The 26369-nt window shown below is 41.0% G+C and overlaps 2 protein-coding genes across 6 annotated transcripts in view; one reads left to right on the top strand and one right to left on the bottom strand.

The window, feature by feature from the left end:
• ITGB1BP1 (integrin subunit beta 1 binding protein 1) overlaps window positions 1-26369 on the bottom strand; it is a 143594-nt gene that overhangs the window by 23095 nt on the left and 94130 nt on the right. The window lies entirely within an intron of this gene.
• Window positions 18226-26369, top strand: part of ASAP2 (ArfGAP with SH3 domain, ankyrin repeat and PH domain 2) — a 93126-nt gene continuing 84982 nt past the window's right edge. For 2 of the 4 annotated variants that reach the window (XM_069805830.1, XM_069805827.1), the window contains exon 1: window positions 18226-19061. In XM_069805830.1, the coding sequence (XP_069661931.1) occupies window positions 18936-19061 (126 nt within the window). In that variant the 5' untranslated portion in view covers window positions 18226-18935. Of the gene's footprint in view, window positions 19062-19304; window positions 19708-26369 lie in introns of those variants that run through there. The other 2 variants (XM_069805826.1, XM_069805828.1) reach the window with 2 other exon arrangements.

Below are 26369 nucleotides of genomic sequence, written 5' to 3'. Positions count from 1 at the left end.
ATTATTGCAACTTTTCTGCTTGGCAAAAGACAAGTGCAAACACAACCCAAATCTGGTAAAGTGTAACAGAATTTGTTAAAACGTAACAAAGGGCTGAGCTACACAAAGACAATGGCCGCTCTGAAAGACAGGGTGTATGGGCAACTGCAATGATTTAAATCACAGACTTGGCGTGCTGCATCATGTGTCCTGCTGCATCCATCCCATCTAGTGACCTTACAATCTGCTGTTCCTCAGTAGAAAGTATTTTTCAGCACTAGAAGGCATCTTGGTCTTCTGGGAAAATACAGCAACTGCCACACTTAGGGCACAAAAGCTGAGGGTCACGTGGTGGAGGAAGCTGCAGATACGCAGAATGTGGCAGACCATGCAGCAGTCTCTTGGCCACTGGCACTAACTCTCCATCATCTGCTCTCACTCCAACAAAACCACAGAAGACATGATCACCTGGACAGAATCCATAAGGGAGCAATAAGAGCAATTGGAGGTCTAGAACCGTAAGGAAAGATTAGAAGAATAAGGGCTATTTATTCTGTGGAGGAAAGACGAAGGAAGGCCTCATAACAGTCTTCAAAACTTTCTAATGGTGAGAAGTACAGCACTGGAATAATCTGTTTGCAGGGATTACACTCACTCTAAGCCTTTAGGAGCTGCTCACACAAGGCCCCGTGAGGAACATGTTGGTACGATCTTGGGATGAATTGGTGGGCTGTGCCACGTCCGCCTAAATTTTTATGATTTTATAGTTAATACACATCATTGCATTTGCATCCTAGAGCAGAGAAAGCCATAAAGAGATTCATTAGATATGGAAGAGGATTACAGGGATTTAGTTAAGAATATTGCTGTAATCAGAGTCCCCTCTTATTACACTGAAAGGATTCTTGCTCAGAAATCAGAGGCCCAGACAACTCTACAAGCCATACTACTGATGCCGTTCCTCTTAAGTCTTCAAGTTATTATTCAATTGCTCTTTTAATTACCTTTATTAAAATCTGTTTTAATTAATTTTACTGAAAGAAAAAAGAATTACTCGTATTTACCAAAACCAGAAGTATTTTATAACTTGGATTTGTATAAATAGAATATGTTGCCACCTATTTGGGCAATGGTATTTGCAGGAGCAAATGCAAATACCATTTGGGCACTATTCTGTGGATTTAATACTGCTAAACCACATTAAGGTCTTCATCCAGCTCTTCTTAAGTCCTTCAGTGTATCGCACTAACAAGTAGCTCTGGAGAAATGCTTCTGGAATCACCTCCTGTTTTTTAAGATAGCATCAGAATGGTTCCAGTAGTTATTCTGTCAATCAAACCCATTTTACTGAACTACCTGCATGATCTGATTTGACTATGCAAAGTAATGATAACAATGAAATAGAAGATCAGCACAGGAACTGCTTTAACAGTCCCCAACCCCTCACTTAAATCCCCCTATGGAATGTTCATTTTGCTAAGCTTCTCCTGGTTTTGCTGGTCCTTTAGCAGATATCTGGCCCTTTTACTGGTGCACTTGTGTACCTGAATCTCATTGCTTGTTCCATTTCAACTGTCTGGGTGTGCTCACACAGTGCTACAAGGAGGAGGAAGCCCGGAAGCAGGCCAGGTTGCCTCCAAAAGGACAGGCTGACATGCTGTTTAGTGCTTTGCTTTGCTATTGCTTATACTCCAGTGCTGAATGACAATGTAAAATATGTTATGACCATCCAATTCCAGATTTTGTGGTGGTAAAATGAATCCTGGGAGAACAGACATTCTGGAACACCTATTAATATTTCCTATCTCCTGCTTCCACACACACACTCTTACTGCCTTTTGATCCAAAAGGTTAGCTTGTTTTCTGGGTTCTGTGTGGGTTGTTCCAGGGAGAAGGGGGAGCTTATGTTGGGGAAATTACTGTGTTTCTTTCCTTTACTTACAAACAGGTTCTCTTTCTCTAAATACAAGAAAAATAAAAATAATAGTACATAATCCTACAGCTCCCATCCCCAAATCTCTCCCATCCAAAACCTGATCAAAAATCTCTTTTTCTTTCTCAGCTTTTTCTCAGGTCACAGTACCAGACTTCTGTGGGTGTGCCCTGTTCCATATTTATTTATCCGAGTGATGTTTCAGCCTTCTTTTGTAAAGACAAGCAAAAAAGAACAAAGCAATACCCAACACATTCCTCTGCTGATATATGCTTTCTTTTGGGTGGAGCCTGCTGTTGTTTCAGCTGCTTTTTTCCACTGAAGTGTTTAGTAACTTCTTGGAGTTATTCTTAAACGAGGAATCCTATAATGCTCTATACATACCAACATCCTCACCCTTGCTGATAAATCCTTATTTTTTACTGTAGTATAAGACTTCAGGCCAAGTCAAGAAGAATACCATAAAGCAATCCTTTCATTTTTCATCTGAATTTTGCAGAGGTTTCAAACATGCTTAAATTAGCTTTGTAGACTGTACTTCCCTTGGTCTTTGTCTTCTCTTCTGTTTATTTATACTATTTTAGCCCCTCCAGCAAGACTCAATAAATAATAATTTCCTTTCTGTTAACATCTACCATTGTATAATGTTTATTCCAATGCATGTTTACTACTGTTTTAGCTGAGAATCACCATCACTACCAGCCTGAGGAAGCTTAATTCAAGAAGTTGTTAGTGCAGGCTAGCAATTAAGAATTTAACTCACAGAAATTAGGAAAATGAAAGCAAAAGCGGCTACAGATCAGCTATGTAGTATACACAATCCTGCATGAAGTGAAAGTCAAAGAAGTTATTATTTACGTTGCACATTGCATACAGAACCAAAATGCTCTTAATGTAATAGCATTTTTGATAAGTGTATGACAGAAGGAGCCAACAGAAGTGTATTTCCCATTGATACTGAGTCAGTAAGTCTGATTCAGCTCAAGGCTCATTTCCAGTTTGCAGACTCAATAGACTTCCAGTCCTAGTGGAAGAAAGGCTAACTGCATGTTTTTCCAACAGAAGACTCCTCAGAAAGAAGAGACAGGATCTCAGGATTTTTGCACTGAGAGATCTTATACTAGAGTAACCGTGGCATGCAACATTTCTGCTAGCAGGTGACAAGAGCAGCTTAGAAGATGAGCTTCCAGCTAGATATTCAGTCTTGCTATAGTCCGCCTTTAAAGTGCTACTCATGTAGGCAGGCATCCATCCATCAATGCAGTGTTACTACTGCCTCCCCATAGTCATACCAGTAAGTACATTTTTTTCCTTTGAGACAACACACTTTGCTGTATGTACATGTCTCATTTGAAAAGCTTTAAATCATCCTGGGTCCTCCCTAACAAGACAGACCCTAACACGTAGTCTTTCTTTAAACCTTTGTTGGGCAAGTTCCTCATGAGACATACAGTAAATTCACTCAGATGAAAAAGCAGGTCATCCCACTGTACCTTGCCACTGAATCATTGCATACCTCCCATTCCTGTGCTTCAGATGCAAGTACTGTGTTTTGCCACTCCATTACATTTTAGCTATTTTCCTTTTATAAAGTGAGTCCAAAGCATCACTAAATCAAAGTTCTCCACTTGTTCTGATGATAGGTTTTATAACTTCTTGGCATAAATGAAAATTTTGTTATAAAATGAGTTCAATAAAGAACTTCTATATTAGGTCACTGAAGAGCTCATACAGTGCCTGTTACACAATGTCAACTAGTAAAAGTGAGCTACCAGTAACAAACCATGACAATGGCAATAGTAATGATAATGATGCCTAGCTACCTCACAGTTGTTTGGAGGTTTCCACAAAACCAGCACTTTACATGCAAATAGGAAGTCAGAATCTGCTAATAATAACTTAGGAAAATGACATACTGTTTTGCAACAAACAAGCATTATGTTAATGCACAAAGTCTAAACACTCTTTTGGACTAGATAATTATCCCCACTGTACTTCTGGAAAGGCAGAATTGTACAAAGGAAAACTGCACTAGCTCAGACACATGGTCAAATAGTGGCACAACTGAACCTCAGTGCTTGTGGGTACGTTTTGTTACTGCTGTAAAATGATAATTTGTGCTAACATGAGACAGAACCCTTATTCTGCAAACTCCTATAACATTGCTTTCATTCTCATTCCCTGAGTTTTCCAGACAGTGATTGTAGTCTACAGCAGAGCTGAGCTAGCATCACACAGCACCAGGGAAAAACAGAGGATTATAACAAATAATGCACATAGGCTGTCACAGTGAACTTAGAATGAGGATAGAGAGAGGTTAAGCACCAGCAAGAGGTCATTTTATGTAAACAGAAGTGGAGAGCACTGAATTTAGTCAGATGATTATTTATCTCGTATTAAATTCTGCTTGAACATTTGGCTGTGGGATACAAAAATGCTAATGTGACTCTGTGGATATTCTTGAAAGCATAATAAATTTGAAGAGTAGATGGATAATCTCATAGAAATAAATACTTTGGACCATGCTAAAATGGCACTCATGACAATACCACTTAGACATTAGAGATATTATAATAATTGGTTTCATGTAAAACAGATAGCTAAAGACATTGGATTAGTTCCCAGGAGTGTCCTAGAATACATCATTGAAGATAGGTTCTTTAATTGAATGTATATAAGAATAGATATAACAGCTTAAGCCATACACAGTATGTCACAAACCTTAACAACTATGGTTATATTTCATTTTGCACACTATCCCATCCCCATAAAATAGCTTGTTTCAAATTAAAGGTACAGAATCCAATCTATTTGCTTAAGTGGAGTTTTATATTCTTTGAGGAAGGAAACACATCATCCTGCTTTTTATTGAAAAGAACCTAGTACAGTCCTGGAGCAATATAAATAATAAATCTCTCTCTTACACATTTATAAAGAATCCATCAGTATGATACATATTTAACATACATGCACTTTAAATTTCATTATATATGTACGTGAAAATTAACTCCACTTTCTGGGTTTCCATAAATTGTCCTGTAAAACTCGTTTATAAATATGGGCTAAGTATTTTTGTCTTCGTTTTCCCTTTTTTAAGTACATTTATAGAAGCTGAAAAACTGTCTGCAGCTACATTTATCCTTTTCCTACTTGGGAAAAGTGGTATCTCTCCATTTTTTTAAAAGGAGCTGCCAATATCTAGACTGGTTTTTTGATTAAGTGCAGGAAACTAAGAATTTTCTTTGGTAGAGTGTACCTACCCTGCTGATTTTGCAGTTGTACATATGGAAAAGTAAATACAGAGCTACTCAAGCCGTAAGGACCACAGACCACTCTGATCAAATAATCAGACATCCTGCATTAATGAACTTCCTCCACATATATTTTTTTTTCCAAAGAGATAGGTATCATAAAGCAAATAATCTCTACCTTCAGCCAAAAACAACTGTGCACTGTAATGGCTCTCTTATGAGAGTTATCATAAGACAATAGCTTTGGAAATAAAGTGCTGTGTTGCCTGTTAGTGTAAAGATAATGAAAATATGTGAATGGAAATCATGTGACTTCCTTGGAATGTTATATTAAATCTCTTGATTGAATCTCATAAGTTGCTTTCAAATTACTGCACTAATTCTTTTCCCTTGGTTAGAGATGAAACAATGTAGTATGTACTCAACAAGTTTTCAAACACTTAAAAAATGCTTCAGAAAAAGTCTGAGCTGCTTTCAAAATGGCATAAGTGCTTTGAAGCATATAGGGGAATTCATTAGAAGTTTTTGCAGAATCTATTACTCTCTTACAGGACAAAATTAGATTGTAAAGCCATAAATGTCAATTAGGTTGCTTGCAGTTTGCACCAGAGAAGCCTCATTTCAGAGGTGTTCAGAAACCACATGCTCCATTTACAACTGTGGAAACTGTGGTGCCTCTGTTTTTCTGAAAAGAATTTCAGACTGTCTTACATTATTTATAGATACTGTTAACCTAAACCTAAATGAATCACACAGAAATAATGATCAAATCCTGCTTTTTTAATTCACGATGATAATCTAATTCAGATTAATGAGGCTGGTTATGTGGATAACAAAGCAAGAAGGATTTAGATTTGGATCTGTAAGTTTAATAAAAATACTGTTCATATATTTTTAATTTAGGCTAGGAAAAGCTAACAGTCAATTAATAAGCTGAGCTCAGAGAGCCTGAATCTCCTGGGCAGCCCCACTGTTGGTCCCAGGAGGGAGCAGATCACATCAACTCTCAATCCAGTGAAGATACTTTCCATGACATGCCATTCATGCACATGGCAATTATGGGGCAAATTCTCATGCTCAGCTTACTCTGACCCATATGGACAGTCCAGTTCTGTGGAGCCAGATCTTCATGTACCACACCTGGGATATTAATGCAGAGGAACTAAGGGGCTGCCTTAGGCTCTTTACATGCATCGCAGAAAGCAACTGCAATGCATATAAGCACTAGTGCATTTGAATTCTTAATGGCAAGTCAGTTGTTAGTAATTATTTTTTATTTTCTTCATACGATACTGTAAAAGTTAATGTTAACATAAATGAAGGATTTTTTAAATTATTATTTTTAATTAGATAAACTTACTAGCTACTACACAGCAAGCAACATGCTGGCATGTGATTTGTTTCTCTTCACTGATAATACGCTCATAGCTTTTTGTACCAAGGCGTGAAAAGTTCATTACTTACAGCACAGCTTATTACATCTCCTTGGATTCTAAACATCAGTACTCTTCATGGACTATTTAAACCATTTTTTGAGGCAGTAATCTCTTTTTTTGTTACTTTAAGGCACATCATGATTGTGTCCCTTTTTCTTCTTATCTAGACTTTAACAATGCATTGTTTTCTCTTTTTCCTCTGGGTACTGATGATACATTCTTTTAGCCACTGAGAACTGTGTACTCATTACCACTTGTCACTACCTTTTAGTCATTAGTGACACCAAAATAAAGACTGGCAGATACCTTAAGAGAGGTAGTGCAACTCTGCTCAAACACAAATAAAGCTGATGTAAAAGGACTGAACCTCGTGGCACATGCAAGTCTGTACATTTCTACTGAGGTTCGTCATTGTCTGCCACTAATCCTACAAAGCTTGGTAGGGATCAGCTGCTGATAACACCAATGAAAGAGGGTCTTTGTTATAACACTCTTGGGTTTTTGTACATATTGAAGACCTTGTACGCCTCATTCAGATTGTCTGTTACTTAGCAAACATTAACAGTGTATATAATTCAGTGATTCAGACAAATCTGTATTTTTCTTTGTTTTTTCCTGTTATTTCCATTAACCACCAATGGTTTTTATTTACAATTCATGCTTATGATTTAATTCTCTAGCCACAATAAATGTCTCATAAATAAACATTTGATTTTTTTGGCCTTCTCTTCAGTGGCAAAATAATGATCGCATTGACAAAGTTCAAAGCTAGAGTGTTTCGCCTGTAGTGGATTTATTATTACCATTATAAATGTTAACTTCAAAGAGTTAAAGATAGTTACTTATCCCAATCCTCCGTGTTTAATGAAATTATTTTGTTTCCTTAAACTGTGTTAATAAGTAATAAGCGAGACGGGAAAATTAATACACATCTTGCCATATTGATTTAGTTTTAGTTCATTCTGTTTTCTCTCTGAAGTCTGTAAGCCTTCAGGTCCTATCTAATCTATTAATTTCTGACATGCGCATCTTTCTACTGCCTAAGTGCCTCTGCTCTTCTTGAAACAGCCTCAGAGATTATTTAAATCCTTATGCTTTGCTTTTTCAGCTGTTTACCATTTCCCACATAATTTTATTATGTACTTAAAAACATTATAATTGTACTCTAAGAAACTCTATTATCATATCAAGTCTAATTTAACACTGAACAGCATTATCCAAGTATAGTCCCTGCATCCACTGTCCTGCAACTGCAGGAACATTGCCAGACTCTCCCATGAATTCTAAAAGTGCCTGGCAGCAATTCCATACTTAGGACTGCATTTTAAAATGGATAGCTACTAGGGCTGGAGGGTAATGACTTAGTAATAGGTTGTGCATAAATAGGTAAGATGCAAGCAAAGTTAAGACTGTAGTGCTATGATAAATGCAATGAGAGCAGACTGCATAATTATTTAGATGACAGCATAGGAAATACAATGGTGTGCTTAAAACCCACAAAATTCTACATTCAAACCTACAGAGTGCAGGGCCACTGTGACTGAAGCAGCTAGATTTAGCAAAGTGAGGTGACAGCTGTAGCATTAGTTAACATATTTAGGATGAGCCCGACAGTTTGGGAGAGATCCATGTTCAAAAACAGGCTCCTAAACATGATGCCAAGAGGGAAAGGATGAAGAACCAATCTCATATATGTATCAGTCTCACCCCTTTATGGGTATCAGACATAAAGAGATGGGTAAGCATATCAGCAGTTAAATTGAACTACATGAGAAGAGGGATCGTATTAACGAAAGTACTTTTTGTTTCACTTTTCTCAAAGGAAATTAAAAATGTTTTCTTAGATTAATTTTGTTTTTAAATTGGAATCAGAATGTTTCACTTTCAGAACCTAAATACCAAGAAAGCAAGGTTAGACTCATAGAACTAGTGCAGAAGACATGGCTGTTTTTGAAGTCCAATGATTACAACATTCTTATAGTAATCCTCAAACTTGTTGTCTGTCTTAAGGGATTTTAAAACACAGGGTACATTTAGTAGTGTATATTAGTGTACATTAGTACACTGTCCTATCTCTCAAAGTGTGCTTACACATCCTCTGGAAGACTTCAAGAATTCAAAATTCTTATTATGCCAGGAACTGTTCTAACAACTTAGTAATATGGCTGATTGCACTCCAGGACCCATGCTGCATTTTTTACTTTTAACTTACCACTACAGGAGTGAAAAGCTGCCCCTCCCAACGGAGATGCACCATGCTCTGTTTTTCAGTGGGGCTGTTCTCAGTCTTGCCTGCTGATTATGTTCAGTTGCATCAATTACTTAAACATCTTCTGAAAAAGAGGGACAATGTCTCAAGTCTAGAAGGCAGAGAACTCACCTAAGCCATAGATTTGAATTGTTGACTTCTGTATCTCAAGACAAAGTCCCTGATGTAAAAGAAAAAAATCCAAACTCTCTAGATGTTGACTGGCTATTAATGGAAACTTAAGACAGACATATTCACAATTCTAAATACACTGCCCACCAGTCTGGAAGCACTTCCTATTTGATAACTCCATAAAATCAGACTCACAATTGAATCAAAGCTTTGTAACTAAAATCCTGATACACAAATCACAGTCTGAAATGGCAGACAGAATGGCTGCACCAATCCTATCTTGTAAAATCATCCTCAGAGACAGCATCAAGGTCAAATCAACCAACTCTGATTAAGCCAGTGAGAAAATACCCCTACATTAAATGTCAGACACCTACACCCACACTCATCTCAGCCCAAGGTTGCTAGCCACTCAAAACCTGCCTTCTATATTACGTGCTTTTGAGAAGCCTGTCTGTTGTGATGTGCTGCCTCAATTCGCTTTCCCCAGGCAGAAGCAACTGAGATAGGCAATGATCATACTCTTCAACAATCACGACTTCTGCCTGTGACCAGTGCGCAAGAACACAAGAGCACACAAGTAAAAATACGACATTAATTCGAGATTTAACATTCTCTGTACTGCAAGGGGAATGCACTGCATGGCCTAGAGCCTGTTTGCATTCTGAGTCTTCTCCAGTCCGCCACCCTCCAGCACAGAGATGGACTGGCAATATACTGTAGAGATGAGATGAAGTTTTTCTTTGTTCTTCCAAGAGCTGCCAAACTCTGTGGACAGCTCAGCTCTAAGTTCTAAGCAGATGTTGCAAATACAGTTCATCACGTGTTCCTGCACTACCATGACTCATCCTGTACAATGGACAAGACAGGATACACTACTCCTTCATCTTCACTCTCTATCCTTATTACTTCCTCTTCCCCTTCCAAAAGACCACTTCCTTGTTGTCACACCATTCAATGCTACTGGCTGTTAACCCTCAAACTCTGGTACAAGTTCTGTGAGGTCCTTCAGATCACACAAGTCCATTTCCAAGAAGGAGCTGAGCAGTCAGGCTGGAACTCCATGTGGGAGCCTGAGGCTTGGGCTGCCGTGTGACTCTTGGGAAACTGGCCAAGGCAGAGGAGGCAGATTTGCCTCAGGTTGATGTCTCACGCTCCACAATCTCATGGTATCATGGTATAATAAACCAGGTGTCATCGCCATTCTGACACTGTGGTGCCTGGTAAAGCATCTGCTTGCAGGGACGCTTTAGAAGCACAGACAGTAGGCCATATCTGCAACAGTGCAGACAGCACTAATCCATAAGGACAACCTAATCCTAATTTTTGTCCACTCCCAGCCTTCACTCTCAGGTCCCCTTTCTCCAGCAATTAATTCTTGGGCTGAAGTTTGTAGGCCATTAAGACACCTCATACTAACTTATTCCACATTTCAGTATGCCAAGTACTAGAAAATAACATTAAGAAAAAAAAAAAAAGGATGGAAATTTATTAAAAGTATGAGTAACCTCAAAAGATAGCCAAAAAAGGTTTGTGGCAATTAGATTCAGCAGTGAGAATTGGGGATTTCCATTGACAAAGGTCAGCAGTCAATTCGACTGAGCGTAACCAGCAGACATCCGCGTTATGTAGCTTTCCTAAGATAACTTGCCTAGATAAGACAGCTATTTCCTTACTGACTATAAAAGGAAGAGCTCTGCTCTGACACAGGGTTCTTCTTGCACTGGACTCATACCCCACAAAAGTTTTCACCTACAGCTGTCCTAATATTTTTTACAAATTTGTGAAAACTATGTAAGAGTTCCTCCCTCCCTAATATTCTGGGCATATCTTAGCGATCTCCAAAAGAATGTAGAGTTTTTTACTATAAAATTTTTTCTCTGTCATTATTCATATCCATTGAGTCTGCTCTTGACAGCAGGCTAAATATGAGTCAGCAGTGTGCCCTGGCAGCCAAGAGGGCAGACTGCATCCTGGGGGGCATCAAACACAGCATAACCAGCCGGTCAAAAGAGGCGATTATCCCACTGTATTCAGTGTTGGTGCAGCCTCACCTTGAATACTGTATGCAGTTCTGGGCCCCACAATTTAAGGATGTGAACATACTTGAATGCGTCCAGAGGAGGGCAACAAAGCTGGTGAAAGGGCTGGAAGAAATGTCCTGTGAGGAGCAGCTAAGGACTTTGGGTTTGACTAGTTTGGAGAAGAGGAGGCTGAGGGGTGACCTCATTGCTCTCTACAGGTTCCTGAGGAGGGCAAGTAGAGAGGGAGGTGCTGAGCTCTTCTCCCTAGGATCCAGTGATAGGATGTGTGGGAATGGTTCAAAGCTGTGCCAGGGGAGGTTCAGACTTGACATTAGGAAACGTTTCTTTACTGAGAGGGTGGGCAAACACTGGAACAGGCTTCCTAGAGAAGTGGTCGATGCCCCAAGCCTGTCTGTTTAACAGGCATTTGGACAATGCCCTTAACAACATGCTTTAACTTTTGGTCAGCTCTGAATTGGTCAGGCAGTTGGACTAGATGATCATTGTGGGTCCCTTCCAACTGAAATATTCTATTCTATTCTATTCATATAGTCATGGTGCTGTGCTATACAACTATGTCTTCTTGGTATAACTTGAGGGAATGACCTTCTCCACAGAATCCTTCCTGCCTGAGAGCCTCCTGAGGCATGGGTTGGACCAAGCTGTACAGATTCTGTAGACTGTTTCCCTACTACTCAAAGCTGCTATAAGCATTTCCCCCAGGAGGATGCAGGCCTTTTCTAGGTCTGGAATGCCAAACTAGCCAAGTACAAGTGTCAGAAGCACCTGCAGAGCAGGACCTTGCTCAGGTAGAATTCAAGAGCAGAACCATGACCTCTGAAGGGAGTTCCTTTGTGCACTGCCTAGGGCCTGCCATGCCCCCATCACCAAGCAGTTGTCCTGCAGAGTAATCTAACATTTGCTACCACTTTCCATGAATTCCAGATCATCAGCTGCAGACAAGCAACCAATGCAGCAAAGGATGGCCCCTGAAAGGCATCCAAGGCAGCTAGTTCATCACTGCCAGATATTCCCATTCAAGGCAGGTGATCTGGCATTAAGTTTGAATAGGTGAGGTGAGGACTTTACCATACAAGGATAGGGGACTTCAGGCTAGAACACTTATTTTTGTTTCTAAATGTATTCTCCACTTTAAAGGTCATCATATTTTATTTAACAGACATTCATGAAGTACATGATCACATATGCTTCACTCTTGATTGGAAGCCTGACTCTAGGCAAGAAAATAGAGTTATGCTCTTTTGTTAAATTCCACTTTGTTTTGAGCCACGCTTCATTACAATGGGGAAACTTTGAATTTCTATGCCTATTTTCCATGTTAAAGCCAGGTGAACTTCAGTCTTACTTCCCTTCTTTGACAGTCTTTCTTTCTCTGTCCCACTCAGGCCCTAGTCAGATGAAACTGCATTTAATTTCTTAGGGTTTCATAGTATTCTAATTTGTCTTTTTGAAGAGAGACCACTTTCTAGTTTCCAAATTCCAGTGGGGCAATGGAGCAGTGTTGTTTTCTGAACTGACTTTCAGAAGTCTATCCTTGACAGCAAATTTATGAGAGAAATGAAGGTGCTTTGTGTTTGACAACAATACAGGTTGGGTTTTTTTTTCCTCTTTCCAAAAATTCTTGAATCCAAGAACATTCCTCTTGTCTCTTCACTTTGTGCCCGTGGGAACTAATGCCTCTTCACTTCTAAACATGATTCAGTTGTCTTCCATGTAAGTCCTGTCACCTGAAACTTTTCTGATTCTGGGACCAAATTGTAATTCTGTAATTTCTCAGAAAAGAAATTACATTATCCCAAGTTATACATCAGGGAGCTGATGCAACAGAGTGCAGTGTGCTGAATACGGTCTGGTGAGTGCAAAAGTGGCTCACAGACTGCTGATCCTGACTATTTTCACTGGTGATCTGGAGCTGTAGGATCAGAGTAAGATCAAAAAGGCTTGTCTATGGAAAGGCAGTCTACCTCCATTGTGTTATCTTCTTTGGGCACAGCTGAACTGCCAACAGGAATGACGTGGTTCCAGGTGACATGAGTCTTCAGAAGTGACCCTTCATGATGTGCTTGTTCTTGTGAATATTTGCGATGGCAGTGGTGTTTACAATTGCCTAGAAGGACTAGAAAGACTGAGTTTCCCTCTGTGATGTTACTCTCCTCCCCTTCTGTGAGCAGGCTGGTTTATGAGACCAGTGCAGAGACTGAAAGGTTGTGGTGGTTAGGGATAATGACAAAGGGTGAGGAAGCAAGCCACCCGGGGGAAAAAGAATCTGTACAGCATGAATATTAGAAGAATCTTTCTGGGACTGTAGCAAGGTAACTCTTCAGCAGTCAGTATCCCTGAGGGCTTCCCATCTGATATGTGCTCTAGAGATGGCCCAGGGGCCTGTGGCTTGATCCACACAACACAATCCAGCCTGAGGCACCATGAGAGGGGCAGCACTTGAGGGCATCCTGAGAGACCAGTGCAGACTTATCCAGTCTGATCCACTGAAAAGAACACTGGATTCCAAAAACCTGAAACATTCTTCTATAACACACGGGAGTACACACATTCACCTAGGACATACCTTACAAATACTGTGACCATAATGATACTATTACCAAATTCAAATTTAAAACTATGGTGCAGTTTTGCCAAACTCTCATTACGCTGAAAGGTGTACAGACTCAGTCCTGTCCAGTTTCACCCTTTAAGTAGCATACTCCCCTGCTACTCCCCTTGTTAAAATAATATCTTTTGGGAGTTTTGAGAGCAACAGCACAAAATACCAACACTCTTCTCTGTGTTTTCTTTCTTGCCTTTGTCTACACGCTACCACTTCAGTTGCAGGTGTTGTTGTTACTATGAATACTAGGAAAAACACATCTTTGTAAATTGTCCACAGAAGTCTAAGAGCAATGCAAGGGAACACAATTACATAGTAAGAGTACAAAAAAGAGTACATAGTAAGAGTACAAAAGAGTACAGTATAATCCCATGTGCTTGAAACAGAGGTTCCCAAGTAGGCACTTCCAAATGCAAAAAGACCTGAGAAAAATATACTTTCCTGAAATATCTTTTTAAATTTGCAGAATTTGCACTCATTTGTAGAAATAAATCTCTAGAAACATACCTATGAGAGCAAGTATATTTTCAAGTAGTAATTATTTTCAACAGAGTAATGCCACGAGTTCATTCATTAAAGAGCAGACACATTTGCTAGTCTAAAGCTGCTACATGCTGTAATTGGTATCATGAAAACATGAGTTAGACCTCTAAAATCATAGCAGAAACTTAAAAATAACCAAATAGCTGCTCTTTTGGGGATTTGTACCTTTAGAAATCACAAGAAGCCTTTCTCCAAAACTGTTGGAACTAATTTTCAAAAGTGGAATCTGTTTTGAAAGTGTTTAACTGAACACCAGGGATTGATACCTCAAGAAAAAAATGTTAAGACTTGGTATAAAATGACAGGATCCAGTAACAAGGCTTATCACAGTGTTTTACTTATCTGCTGTGACTCATGTGTACTACACAAATTTCTGAGTTTAACATCTACCTGCCTGAAAATTGTCACCCAGTAATTAGCAGCTGACAGACAACATTTATTTGCATGCTTATTTTTTAAGTTCAAAGATAAGCAATGAGGATAATGAGATTTCCTATGAACTACCTTATTGTGTTGCCTCAAACCACCTTTAACAGAATTAACAATACACCTCAGAATCCTTGTAAATACTGAGTACATACAAAGAACGCCAAGAAAAAATATCTGAAGCTATCAAAGAAAGAAATTCTGTGAAAAAACACTGACATCAAAGAAAAATAGACAGAGCAAATACTGTGAAACAATCTGTTATTGAGCTAGTCAGTGAAGGGCAATGACACGACTGCTGTGGAAAAAAAAAAATCCCTTACACATTTTGAGTCCTATCCCAGGCAGCTGCTTGAAGGATCATCGCATATGCTAACCAGCTCATCATGTTCCCTCCCTGCTATTCTCACAACTCTTTTAGCATGTCCTTTCATTAAACAGACATTAACTTTTGCCTCTGTTTGATCCATGTTAACATCCAACTCCGAACTGTTACATTTCAAAGACACAAGGTCTTGTGCACTTTTTCTCACCCTGACCCTCATTCTTGTAGTAACTCCCCCTTAAACATCCCAGCCTATCTCGTAATCCTTCTTGAAAACCCTACTTAAAAAGTCTTGAGAACATTCATGCAATAGCGTGCAAAGATCACAGACTGTCATACAGACCAATAATGTTCCAGTATTTCCTTATATTCACTCAATTGCCTTTCCATTAGCTAATTTTAGATGCTTAGATCTCCAGAGGCTGCCTTATTGTTCTGTGTTTGTATAGCACCTGGTCCTTGGTTTGGGTTCTTACTGGCAGTGATGCAAATAAATATTTTGACATAAAGATAAGACTTCTAAAGGCTCAAAAACCAAAGGCAGAAGAAAATTAGTTATTTTTAAATCTACTTTATGATTTTGAAGGTCTGTCGTTTTAAGAACACTGACTGATAAAACCATTAATGCTGGTTTGAAGTGAGGGTAGGAGGAAATGTTTGTACAAAGCAAGTATTCTGATTTTCTTATCTTCTGCAAGGGAAAGAGACCTAAACCCTGATATTTCACACCGCCTTACAGAGTTGTAGTCTAAGCATATCCACAAGACTAGAAGCTTTTCAGGAATGTGCAGAGCTTGGATCGTTGGAAAGTGTTTTTGTTATTTATTTCTCTTTAGTAGAAGAACTCTAACTGCATGACTGTGTCAAAGAAGACAGTGACATTTTGTCTAGTAAAGAAAGAAAGAAAGAAAGAAAAGAAAGAAGTGTCCAAAGCCAGAGTAGAAGGAGCAATGGTGAGCAAGCAAGCAGGAAAAACCTAGAGACAAAACTGTAGTACCAGACCCTGCATAAGCAAGCCTCGTTCAGAGCTGTCTCATTATTGAGCCATTCCACTGCAACACTTATTCACAGATTCAAAGAATGGGGCTGGATGCTGAAATTAAGTGTCGCTCATAAACACCTAGAGGCCAGAGTGGACATGTAGATGAGCCAATATGATATGGGGACCAGAAAGTCTAATGATACTCTTTAATGTAACAGTGAGGGATAGAGAACCAGGATAATAATTTACTGAGGTGTTAGCACTATAAAAATGATGGAAGGGCTGAGAAAACATCCTTTCAGTGAGATGCAGGACTCGCACACACTAGTAAGTGTTACTGCAGAGTAACGAGTTGCCACATGTCAGCTGACCCACAGTCACCATCTGTGTACTCAATCTTGGTTTGTGGCGAATGCAAAGCAATTCAAATTAGCTCAGCCCTCTTTTAAAGAGAGGAGTTGATCAGCTTGGTTTATCAAGAAACAAAACTGAGAAATTATTTCACTACAGTGTACAAGAACGCTCACAGGCAGAAAAGTCTGAGTACTGAATAGCTCCTTAACCTACTGAAAAAAATTGTAATAACAAGCAATAGCTGGAAGACACAGTAATCATGACGAGTCACTGTCATAAAACACTAACAGAAGCAGCGGATTCTCCAAGCTGTTGAGTTTTGATATCAAGACTGGACATCTTCTAGAAGGTTCACCCAAGCACAAATCTTTAGGTTCAGAAAAAGGAGAGCTGAGTCAAATGCTCAGTCTGTCAAGCAAAAAGGCCTCACAGTTTCATTAGGATGGCAAATTTTTTGATCTATTAAGTTAAAGATCAGAAGATATCACTGCAATCATCTCACCTAACCTGCTGTGTAAATATGGTCTATAGAATTTAAAGATTCATTGCATGATGATACTGTCTTAGTTGTATATATTCCAAAATCAAACTGAAAATGCAACCACTAGAGACTGCATTGATATGCTGCAGATTCGGACTATACCTGATAGAAGAGCTGTTGTAAAAAGTTAAAATCTAGTATTATTTGCCTTCAGACCCCAAGTTTTTTATCCCCTTCAAAATTTCTAAATAAATAAACCACATTGGAAGGTAGGATAGACAGTTTTAGAATGCTAGTGTTTACTAAGTTTGGATAATAGTGTGATAAGTATTGCTCTAAAGGTATCACCATCAGCTGATACAAAAAAGGAGATGCAAGATCACACATATTTTTAGCAAGAATGAATATTTATACTCAACCTAGTCACAAATATACTCATTTATTATGTGACATACAAATACAGACAGGAAGTTTAATGCATTAGCATCAGAACAATTTATACCTGTACATGCCCCATTAACTGAAACATGCAGAAGTCTTAACAAGGAGAGAGGTTAATAATACAAAGTTATACGGAGACAGAAGTTAAAAGCAAAATAACGGTGGCAATTTTTATGAGAGAAAATTAGGAACAATTAGAATGGAGAAACTAGTAAGAGTTAAAAAAGGAAAGAACATGCATATAGTCACTGTTCATTCATCTGCTTTGCTACAACCAGTAAAATAAATATGGTTGACAAGCTTAATCATTTATGTTAAAGGAGAACTTCTCATAACACTAGCAAGGATTACAAAGGGCAGTAACATCTCGGTAGGCCTGCAGTTATTTATTTGGACATTTTACAAACTGCAGCAAAAGAGAACCTGCTTACTCATCTGAATTCCCTGGAGAGTTCTAAATCACAGTAATAAAGAATCACTTATAGAAAGCTAATAACTGTATCACCAGAGGGGAGTGAAAGAGCCACAGGAGAGTTTCTGGGCCAAAATACAGACTTCCAAAGCTTTCTGCACTAACAGGCTGGAAGTCCTAAAGGCTTTGAGGCCAAGAGAAACCACCAGCGTGGATCCCATCCCCGGATTCCCAACGCAAACAACCACCATGCCCACTCGGTGACACCTTGCCAATCTCCCTTCTGCCGCATCAGTCATGAATGCCACTGCTGGGGCTGAGTTTTGCCTGTTCTGCCTCAATTAATCCTTGTGGCTTTATATTAAAGAACAAAGCGTCTCCTCCTCTGATAACAATGCTTCCTCTTCCGAGCACAGAAAAAGCTTTCTAAGAATCTAGATATAAACGTTACTTAGCCCAAAAGTATTTTCACACAGACCTCTCAGGAACTACAGCATTTCTCAACTTTAGCTCCCTCGAAACTAGGCAGTGAACTCGTCAAACAGATTAAACTGTCGAAATATAGATTATGAACTGTGAGGGAAGTGACTGTTCCTGCCATCTCCGGGCAGCCACAGAGGACAGTGCGGAGACCTGTCCTGTGGGCTTCCACCCGCCCCTCCTTGCATCAGGTAGGCATTGCGCCTCACCTTCCCCTGCCCTTGGGTTTTTGTTGTTGTTAAACACGGCCTTAATTACACGGCTGGATTTGTCCTGCCTATCCCTGGGATCACCCAGCCGGTGCCTGCCGTTAGAGCCGCGCTGTTCCCCCCCACCTCAGCCCACTCCTCTCTCCCTGGCGGGGGTCGGGAAGGAGGGCGGGAGCCGCCATCTTCTCAAGGCGGGCGCCGGGGGGCGAGTGCCTGGCTGCAGGTCTCCTCCGGGTGTGTGGAGACTGGAGTGGGGGGGGGGGGGGGGGGGCGTCATGCGGCCGCGCCTCGGCCTGCCTCCGCCCTTGTGTGTGTGAGAGGGAGAAAGCGAGAGGGAGGGCGGGGTGTGGAGGCAGCTCCCGCCGCCGCCTCCCCCCGGTCCGCCGATGGGCGTGTGCCCGGCCCCCGGTGCTGCGTGACCGCGCGGGGAGGAGGAGGAGGAGGAGGAGGAGGAGTGTGGGTGCGGGGAATTTCCTTGTGTGGCGGCGGAGGAGCAACACCGCTCTAGACGGCGGGGCTGCGAGGAGGGCGCTGCCGCCACCCGTTGCCGAGCGATGTGAGGGGGGAGCCCCCCCGAGCCCTCCCCTCCCCCCGGAGCCGCCTGCTTTCCCCCCCCTCCCTTCTCCCCTCCCCTCACTCATCCCCGCCCCGCCATGCCGGACCAGATCTCCGTGTCGGAATTCGTGTCCGAGACCAATGAGGATTACAAGTCACCTACCGCCTCCAACTTCACCACCCGGATGGCCCAGTGCAGGAACACGGTGGCGGCCATCGAGGAGGTGAGCCCCGGGAGGGGAGGCGCGCCGGGGCGGGGAGCGGGCTGCGCAGCCCCCTCCGGCCTGGCTGCCCGCCGCAGCGGCAGCAGCAGCAGAGAACAAGGCGCTACCGGCGCTGTCTCTTGCCGCTCCCTCTCCCCGCCCGGCCCCGAGGAGCGCCCTCGGCTGCCGTTGAGAGGAAATGGGGCTCGCCCGGGTGGAGAGGGGAAAGAAAAGGAGAGGGGGGAAGGGCTGAGGCGCTGCTGCCCCCCGGCCCGCGGAGCTCGCGCTCCGCCCGCCTCCCCGCTCTGAGCTCGCCCCTCAGCGCACGGCGGGGCAGGGGCTCCGGCCGCCCCCCACCGTCGCGTCTCTCAGCCTGGGGGCAGAGGAGCCCGAGCACTCGTTTCTCTCTCCTCCTGGAGTCCGAGGAGCCCCGAGCCGGTCGCTTCCGCCCATCTGCCTTGTTACCTGGAGGGAGTCTTGAACTCTCCAGCCTCCCCACTCTGCCTCTTGCTTCACAGCGACACCTGAGCCGCCTCGGCCCCGCCGCGCCTCCTTCCCGCGCCGCCAGCTGCCGTGTGGGGCTTGGGGCCTGGCAGCCCCGGCGGTCCGGGGGGGTTGGAGTGTCCTTTCCCCCCGTGTGTGTTCGTCTGCCTGCCTCTTGGCACAGGTGGGATTTAATCTTCTTTCCAGTCCCCGCATGTAGAAATTTAACCCCCCCCCTCCTCGGGCATATGCTTTAAGGTAGCCTTCCTTCAGGAACCGCTCCTCCAGGCTCGTGAGGCGATGCCTGCCCCTCCCGGGGAGGCGAGAACACGCCGACCCCAAAGCGGCGCCGGTTCAGCCTCCCCTCGGTGCGCGGGAGCCTGAGCCCCCTCTTTTTTTGCCTCCTCTTGGACAGCCTGGGCTGCGGATGCTTCGTGTGAGCCGCTTTTGTCTGGCAAAGAGACCTGTTTGTTTTTCTTTCTTTAAAGTTACTTGAAACGTGCCGTTGAACCTGACGGTAAGAGCCCTCCGTACCGCGGAGGGTGGCTGCCAGCACTGGAGCGGGGGGAGTGAGAGAGAGACTCTTTTCCCTCCTGTTTCAAATCAGAGGGAAATCTGGGACAGGTCTGAACACAGTGAGAGCACATTCCACATCCCAGTCATACACGCACAATGAAATGAGAAGCGTCTATGTATCTTGATTCCCCTAGCAGCTTTTCTGAAGTAACTTGTGGGAGGGGGGAAATCTTACTTGTGATGCAGATTAATTTGCTCCATCTACCTGTTACATCAGTTCTTACAGTGTGCGTTTAGTTGATCTGTTTTGCAGTAAGCATATATTTTAAAAAGAGCCTCTTCAGCAAAGAGAATCTTGTCAGTAGTTGATGTCCCTTCTTACAAAAGAACTGCCACTAGCAATGGATTATTAACGTGTCTTAAGTGAACAAAACCCAGGTTAGGTGTTTAAACACCCTCTTCAAGATTTTCCTGTTTTGCCAGTTCCCAAAACCACTAAAGCAAGGAGTTGAATTCAAAATAATCTGCACAGAAGGAATTACTGTTTTGTTCCTGAGGTAATTTTCTTCCCTGCAAGCTTGCACTTAAATGCCTGGATTTAATTATACCTTATTAGCCTGATAGACTTAAGATCAACAATTCTGTATCAAAGACAACTTTTTCTTAAAGAATATTTATAATAGTGAATGATTTTAGTTGTAAGGTAGAGCTGCTTAATAATTGATTAACACAAAATCAAAGTTAGTGTAAGCGTTTGGGTCAAAAGCAGTTTTGCTAGATTTAGAGATTTTTATTACAGGTCTCACAAAAATTGGTCTTTCTCTAACCCTCAATTTGCAAAGCTGTATGGTTGCAAAAATGTTATATCATTTCTCAGAAAAAACATGCAAAGAAGTTTTTGGTTTTCATGTCTGATGATACAAAATTTATATATGATACCATGAAATTTGTAACATACATATCTTAAGGTCTTTTAAAGATTTAACTCAGTAAGTTGCGTCTTGAAAACCTTTTTTTTTTCACATTAAGAGAATTATATTAATTTAAAAATTTGAATATGGTGGATTCCTAATCTGCTTGGCATTTGTTTTCGTGTCATCTCTGATAAGCTGCTGTTTGATTTTTAAAGAAACTCAATCAGTATGTTACATCTTTGTATCCCTGCATATTTCAGATATTAGACACTGTCTGCTAGCTTAGGTAAAAAATTATCTTTTATGATAATGATGATAAAGAATGTGCCTAGTGTCTTACAGATCTAATTAAAGTTTGCAAGGCAGGAGATGAGAGATTGCACTGCCTATAGCTGCTTTTAATAGTATTGATCTATCTAGCACCTCTGGCAAAATATCAGCAGTTGCTGCCTGTTTGTGCTGCTGTCCTAAAGCATGTGTTGAAATGACTACTGAAGTTTTTTCTTTGTGATTTATTGAGACCAACAAACAAATTTTCATCGTTTCAAAACTGTGAAATCTTTTTTCAGACTTAGACTTCCTTGGTTTGGAAATACTCATGTCCTTTAGCATGACGTGCCTGGTTTTTCAGGTTAAATGTGATGCTTTGATAAAAAGCTGTCTATAAATTGTGTAATAGAGAAGTCAGTGCTCAGCACCTTTTTTCTAAAAGACTAGGCAAGAATCAGTTCATCAGCTTGTTATGAGCTAAGATTTAGTAAAGAATGTGTCTAAAAATGTACAGGTAATAAAAAGAATTGTGTATTTCCAGTGTCACAAGTACTGTGAAGCATCAGTTTCCAGTGCACGCTGCTCTGTTGCCGTAGACAGTACAGTTCTGAAAACTAGGAAGTCTGGCTGTGTATGATTTAGGAAATGTGTTATTCAAAACTGTTAATAGGTAAGTTGAATCCATGCTGACTGCTGGCTTTGTGTATGCATTGATTTTAACAAGTGACTGTAAGAGCTAGTTTATTAATGGAAGACAGTTAAGTTTTCATTTTCCAGGATATTGTATACATGTATTAAATCAACAAATTAACTGGTTAATGCTCATACTTTGAGGATGTCTCTTAACTGGTTTTCCCAGCAAATCTGGTTCTGGAATGGACTGTGCAACTGCCTGCATGAAGCCAGCTTGAGTCTCCCAAGCCTTGCACTCCCTTGGGAGCAGAGGCAGAGGGGGAGGCAGTGCAAAAGCACACGAGGTGGGGGCTAGTGTGACTTATTAGCCTGAGCTCAGCTCTGTGCAAACACAGATAGCTGTTTTCAGATCCCAGTGGGAAGTCTTTTGCACTTATATTAACACTGCTGGCTACTGGTTTTGCAATTCTGTCTTAGTTAATTAGCAGATATCTAATTGTGTCTTAAAAGTTTAGTTAGTGAGGCCTTGCTTTCAGTGATGGAGTGGAAAAGGCTTGTTAAGTGAGGAAATCAATAAGATATTGGACAATTATAAGTGTATAATTTACCGATATGTCTCTGTGGGCAATGGTATTGCCTTAAATGAGTATTTTCTGAACTTAGATTAACTGACCTCTGTCAGTTGCAGAATATGATTGATTTTTAGTATCAGTTGAAAATACTTTGAGTTTTACTGTTTTATGTGATTGTATAGACTGATTACAGACCCAGGATCATGGCCTTGAGATCACCAGAAGCGCCTGCATTGCAGTTTGGGAACTGATGCCTATTCAAACACTTGGAGAAAGAGGATCCTTTGCTCTCAGTTGTGGAAAAGGGATTAGGAAAGGCATGCTCGTGGAACACAACGTGATTTCAAAGGAAAAGGAATCATATAATTTCTGCATTGTTCACAGATTAGGATGTTGCTTAGCAAAATGGTGGGAATCTTTAGCTTCTGCTAAAACAAAATTACAAGTGAGCAGTATACATCACAGGCCATTACAGGTTACTGTTTAATCTTTGCATGTATGATAGTGACTAAGATTAAACAAGTTTTAATTGATAGAGTGCAGGGCATAGTCATATGTGTGGGGGAGGGGTTGCTTGAAATCAGTAATCGAGTCTGACAAATGCAGTCTTTTTAGTTGACTGTTTCTATTAAAGGTCCCAGGATCTAAAAATGTGTGGTGACCATTCTTAAGCTATGAACGCTTAAAAATCTGATTTTAGTACTGCTATTACTTAGAACATACACTTCTCTCTTTTATGTGCTATAAGTTAAAATAGTCCCTAAACTGTAAAAGAGCCTGCAAAGTGGTTCTAATAGCTGTGATCATTAAAGATTTTTAGAAATTATTTTATAGAGTGATTTAATGACTAGAATCCAAGTGTCCCACTTTTTTTTGAAGCATGGGTTAAGTTTTACAATAAAGGCTGGAACTGAAGCCCATAAAAATCCTACCCGTTTATTCTACCTGTTTATCATGGTCCAGTGCTTGTGGACCAAGAAAGAAAGGTGGGGGGCTGTTGTGCAGGCTGCTATGTAAATGGAGTAGCAGACAGTTCATGTGCTGAAGACATTTCCAAGTCAGAACTTGAGATGCAAAGTTTACTGCACCTGCTTAAAACTTCACTGCATGCACAGATTTCCCTATAGAGAGAGAGGAGAATGGAAACATTGGGAGAAGTTTAATAGGTTACTGGAACACCCTCCGCGGCATAGTAGCGCTTGCTACTGGTATAAATGTGTTGTAAGAAGTAGACAGGATGAACGTGGTGGAAAGATTTAAAACATACAACCAAAAGAAATAGTATAGTGGTACCAAAGATGGTCTTAGTTCTCTGGATAGAAATAGATTTTAATTGTCTGGGGTCCATTTAAAAGCCGCTCTCCAAGAATTTCTGTAAAAACCGTGAAATTAACATTAAAGCCATAACTTGTAATTTCAGTTCTCTACTTGCCTTTGTTCTATAGGTCCTATTCCATGATTATTGCAGCTCAATGATTCTGTTCTTTTACAGTTTAAAAGGGGGGGGGTTTGTTGGTTTTTGGTTGTGCGGTTTTGGTTTTTTTTTTGTAATTTCCACTCCTAGGAATGCAGCATGTCATTTCAGTATCAAATCCTTTTCTTCCTCACCGTCACTTAGAATGCAAGTTTTTGTATCAGAAATGGTAACGACTTCTTGCCACCTAAGGCAATCCCACAGTTTTCAGCTGGCTTGGAGAGGCGTAAGGGATCGATGCTTATTGAATTTCATTCTCTCTTGTACATTAAAATTCTGTAATTCTCTCTGCTCCATTTTGGTTCTGCAGAGCTAACAGGTGAGAGGTGATAACAGCTTGGTAGGATGGGTGGGTGTGAGACTGGATACATGTATACACATGTGTGTTTTTAAAATTTATACTTTCCTCATCATGTATTTTTTGCTTGTTAGGTCTTTAGGACTGGAGTTCTGTCTTCCCATACTACGTGATTGTGACTTGCTTTTGAAAGCTATGTGATGAAGGTGTTTTCGTATACTTTGAGAAGCAGTAGGAAATGTCATATATTGTAGTACGTTTTGGGAAATTGACTACTATTGTTTGTATATTTCCTTTTAATAAAATATATCTTTGTGCCCACTATAACCTGCTCTTTGGTAGAGCATATTTGCACACTTTTCTTACCTCATTATTAAATACAGTTCCATAAATAGGTGTTGTTTAAAACTTTTCATGTGTTCCACTTCTGCTTCCTTCCTGGAATCGTGATTCTCTGTCATCAGCATCCAAAGAGGTTTCTGGGAAAGTCATTATGACACAAGTGGCATGATGATTTCAAAAGGAGTGTGGGAATTTTTTTCTTTTTGAGAGGAATATAGAGGGTGGAAGTTGCAGAAATACCGGAGGTAAACTGTAGGTCTTCAGCTGGAGCTTTGTGCATATTTTACAATACAGAATTTAAATTGTAAAACCTTTAAAGTACAGACACTGTGCAGTCGCTTAAAACAATTTCAAATCATATAAGTAGATTGCTGTGCACCTTACCTTGGTGCATCCGATGATGCATTTGCTTCCTATTACCAAATGCCCATTCCCTGTAGGAGGATCAATGGGAAATATGTAAATTTCTGAAGTATTTTACTAACTGTGGCTTTTGTCTTTTGATTTTTTCCTAGTGCTGCTGCATTTCTCAGAACCATGTTATCTGGATTTAGTGTACTTCATGCTGATGCTAAAAGAGAGTAGATGTGGAAAGTGGCTAATTCTGCTCAGGTTTAACCCACCTTCACTTCCTCTTCTCATCTTCATGTTGTTCTGTGTGTACCATAATATACAGCAATGCTGGGTAAAGGTGAGGCCTTCGTTCTGAAAGGCAAAGTCACAGGACAAAAGCTAATCCCTGCTCCAAAGCACTTACAGTCCACATGTCAAATGGACATTGCTGATGAATACATGTGGAGGAATCCAAGAAAACTTGGTGCACCTGACTAGTGTACTGTGTTTGTACCTGAACCACTGTGAAATTGTTTCTTTTTATTCATATGCATTAGAGTAGTGGTTCTCAAACATTTTAGTTCAACTCTTAAATCTTCTATTTTTTTTATAATTTCCACCTTCCACGTGCGTGCATATAAGTATATGTATTATGTACAACCATTCCCTGTCTAAAATCCTGTTCCCCAGCTTCTGAGCCTCACTCTTAACCCACACTATCTGTCTGCCCTGTTTCCCCAGAAACAACCTTTGCACCTGAAGCTCCACAAAAGTTGGGCTTAGCCCAATTTAGGTTAGCTCTTCCCTCTATCGTCTTGGATATCAAGCTTCTCGATACTTTCTCGATGTTTTCAGTCTCCTAATCTCTCAATTTCTTGAAACTCCTTTGCTACAGAGGTTATTGGTGCTTTGCCCTACCTCATGGAACTCCCTAGCCTTGCCCCCTCTGCAGCAGCCTTGGCCCAGCCCTGTCCATGGTACTAGAGCCATGGCTGGGGCTCAGATGGGCTTCATGCTAAGCTGGACTGTCTCTCAAGCATGGGCTAGCAGCAAGAGTCTTCACTTGCCCTCCATCCTCACTGGCTCTAAATAAATGTTATATTCTTCATGAAGTTGCTAGAGAGGGAAGAAGAGATTGTTCTCTGAGTGAAATCTTTCTGCAGCTTCTCCAGCTGCGGGGATATCTTCCACCGTTGCTCCCCTTCCCAGTCTATGTTTAATGATCTGTAGAGCTCAGAAGAGTTTGTGGATGTTATAAAATGTAATTATTGGTAAGATAAGTACCAACTAAGCATTGGTAAGAAAACATGAAGGGGTGATTCTAAAAAAACAAATGGGTGTTTGTGGCTGGAGTTAGTCTGATCAGAGGGAGGGGGGGTCATGAGTGAACAGGAGATTATTGGTGTTTCCTACTAATAAGAATTAGAATCAAAGACCATTGTCTTACATTTAACGCAAAGGAGAGTGCTGTTACAAGTATGGAGAGGGATTCAT

The sequence above is a fragment of the Haliaeetus albicilla genome, chromosome 18, assembly GCF_947461875.1.
Source record: "Haliaeetus albicilla chromosome 18, bHalAlb1.1, whole genome shotgun sequence".
NCBI classification, from domain to species: Eukaryota; Metazoa; Chordata; class Aves; order Accipitriformes; family Accipitridae; genus Haliaeetus; species Haliaeetus albicilla.
The sequence above is the reverse complement of the archived record's forward strand: the minus strand, read 5'-3'. Positions and strand labels throughout refer to the sequence as shown.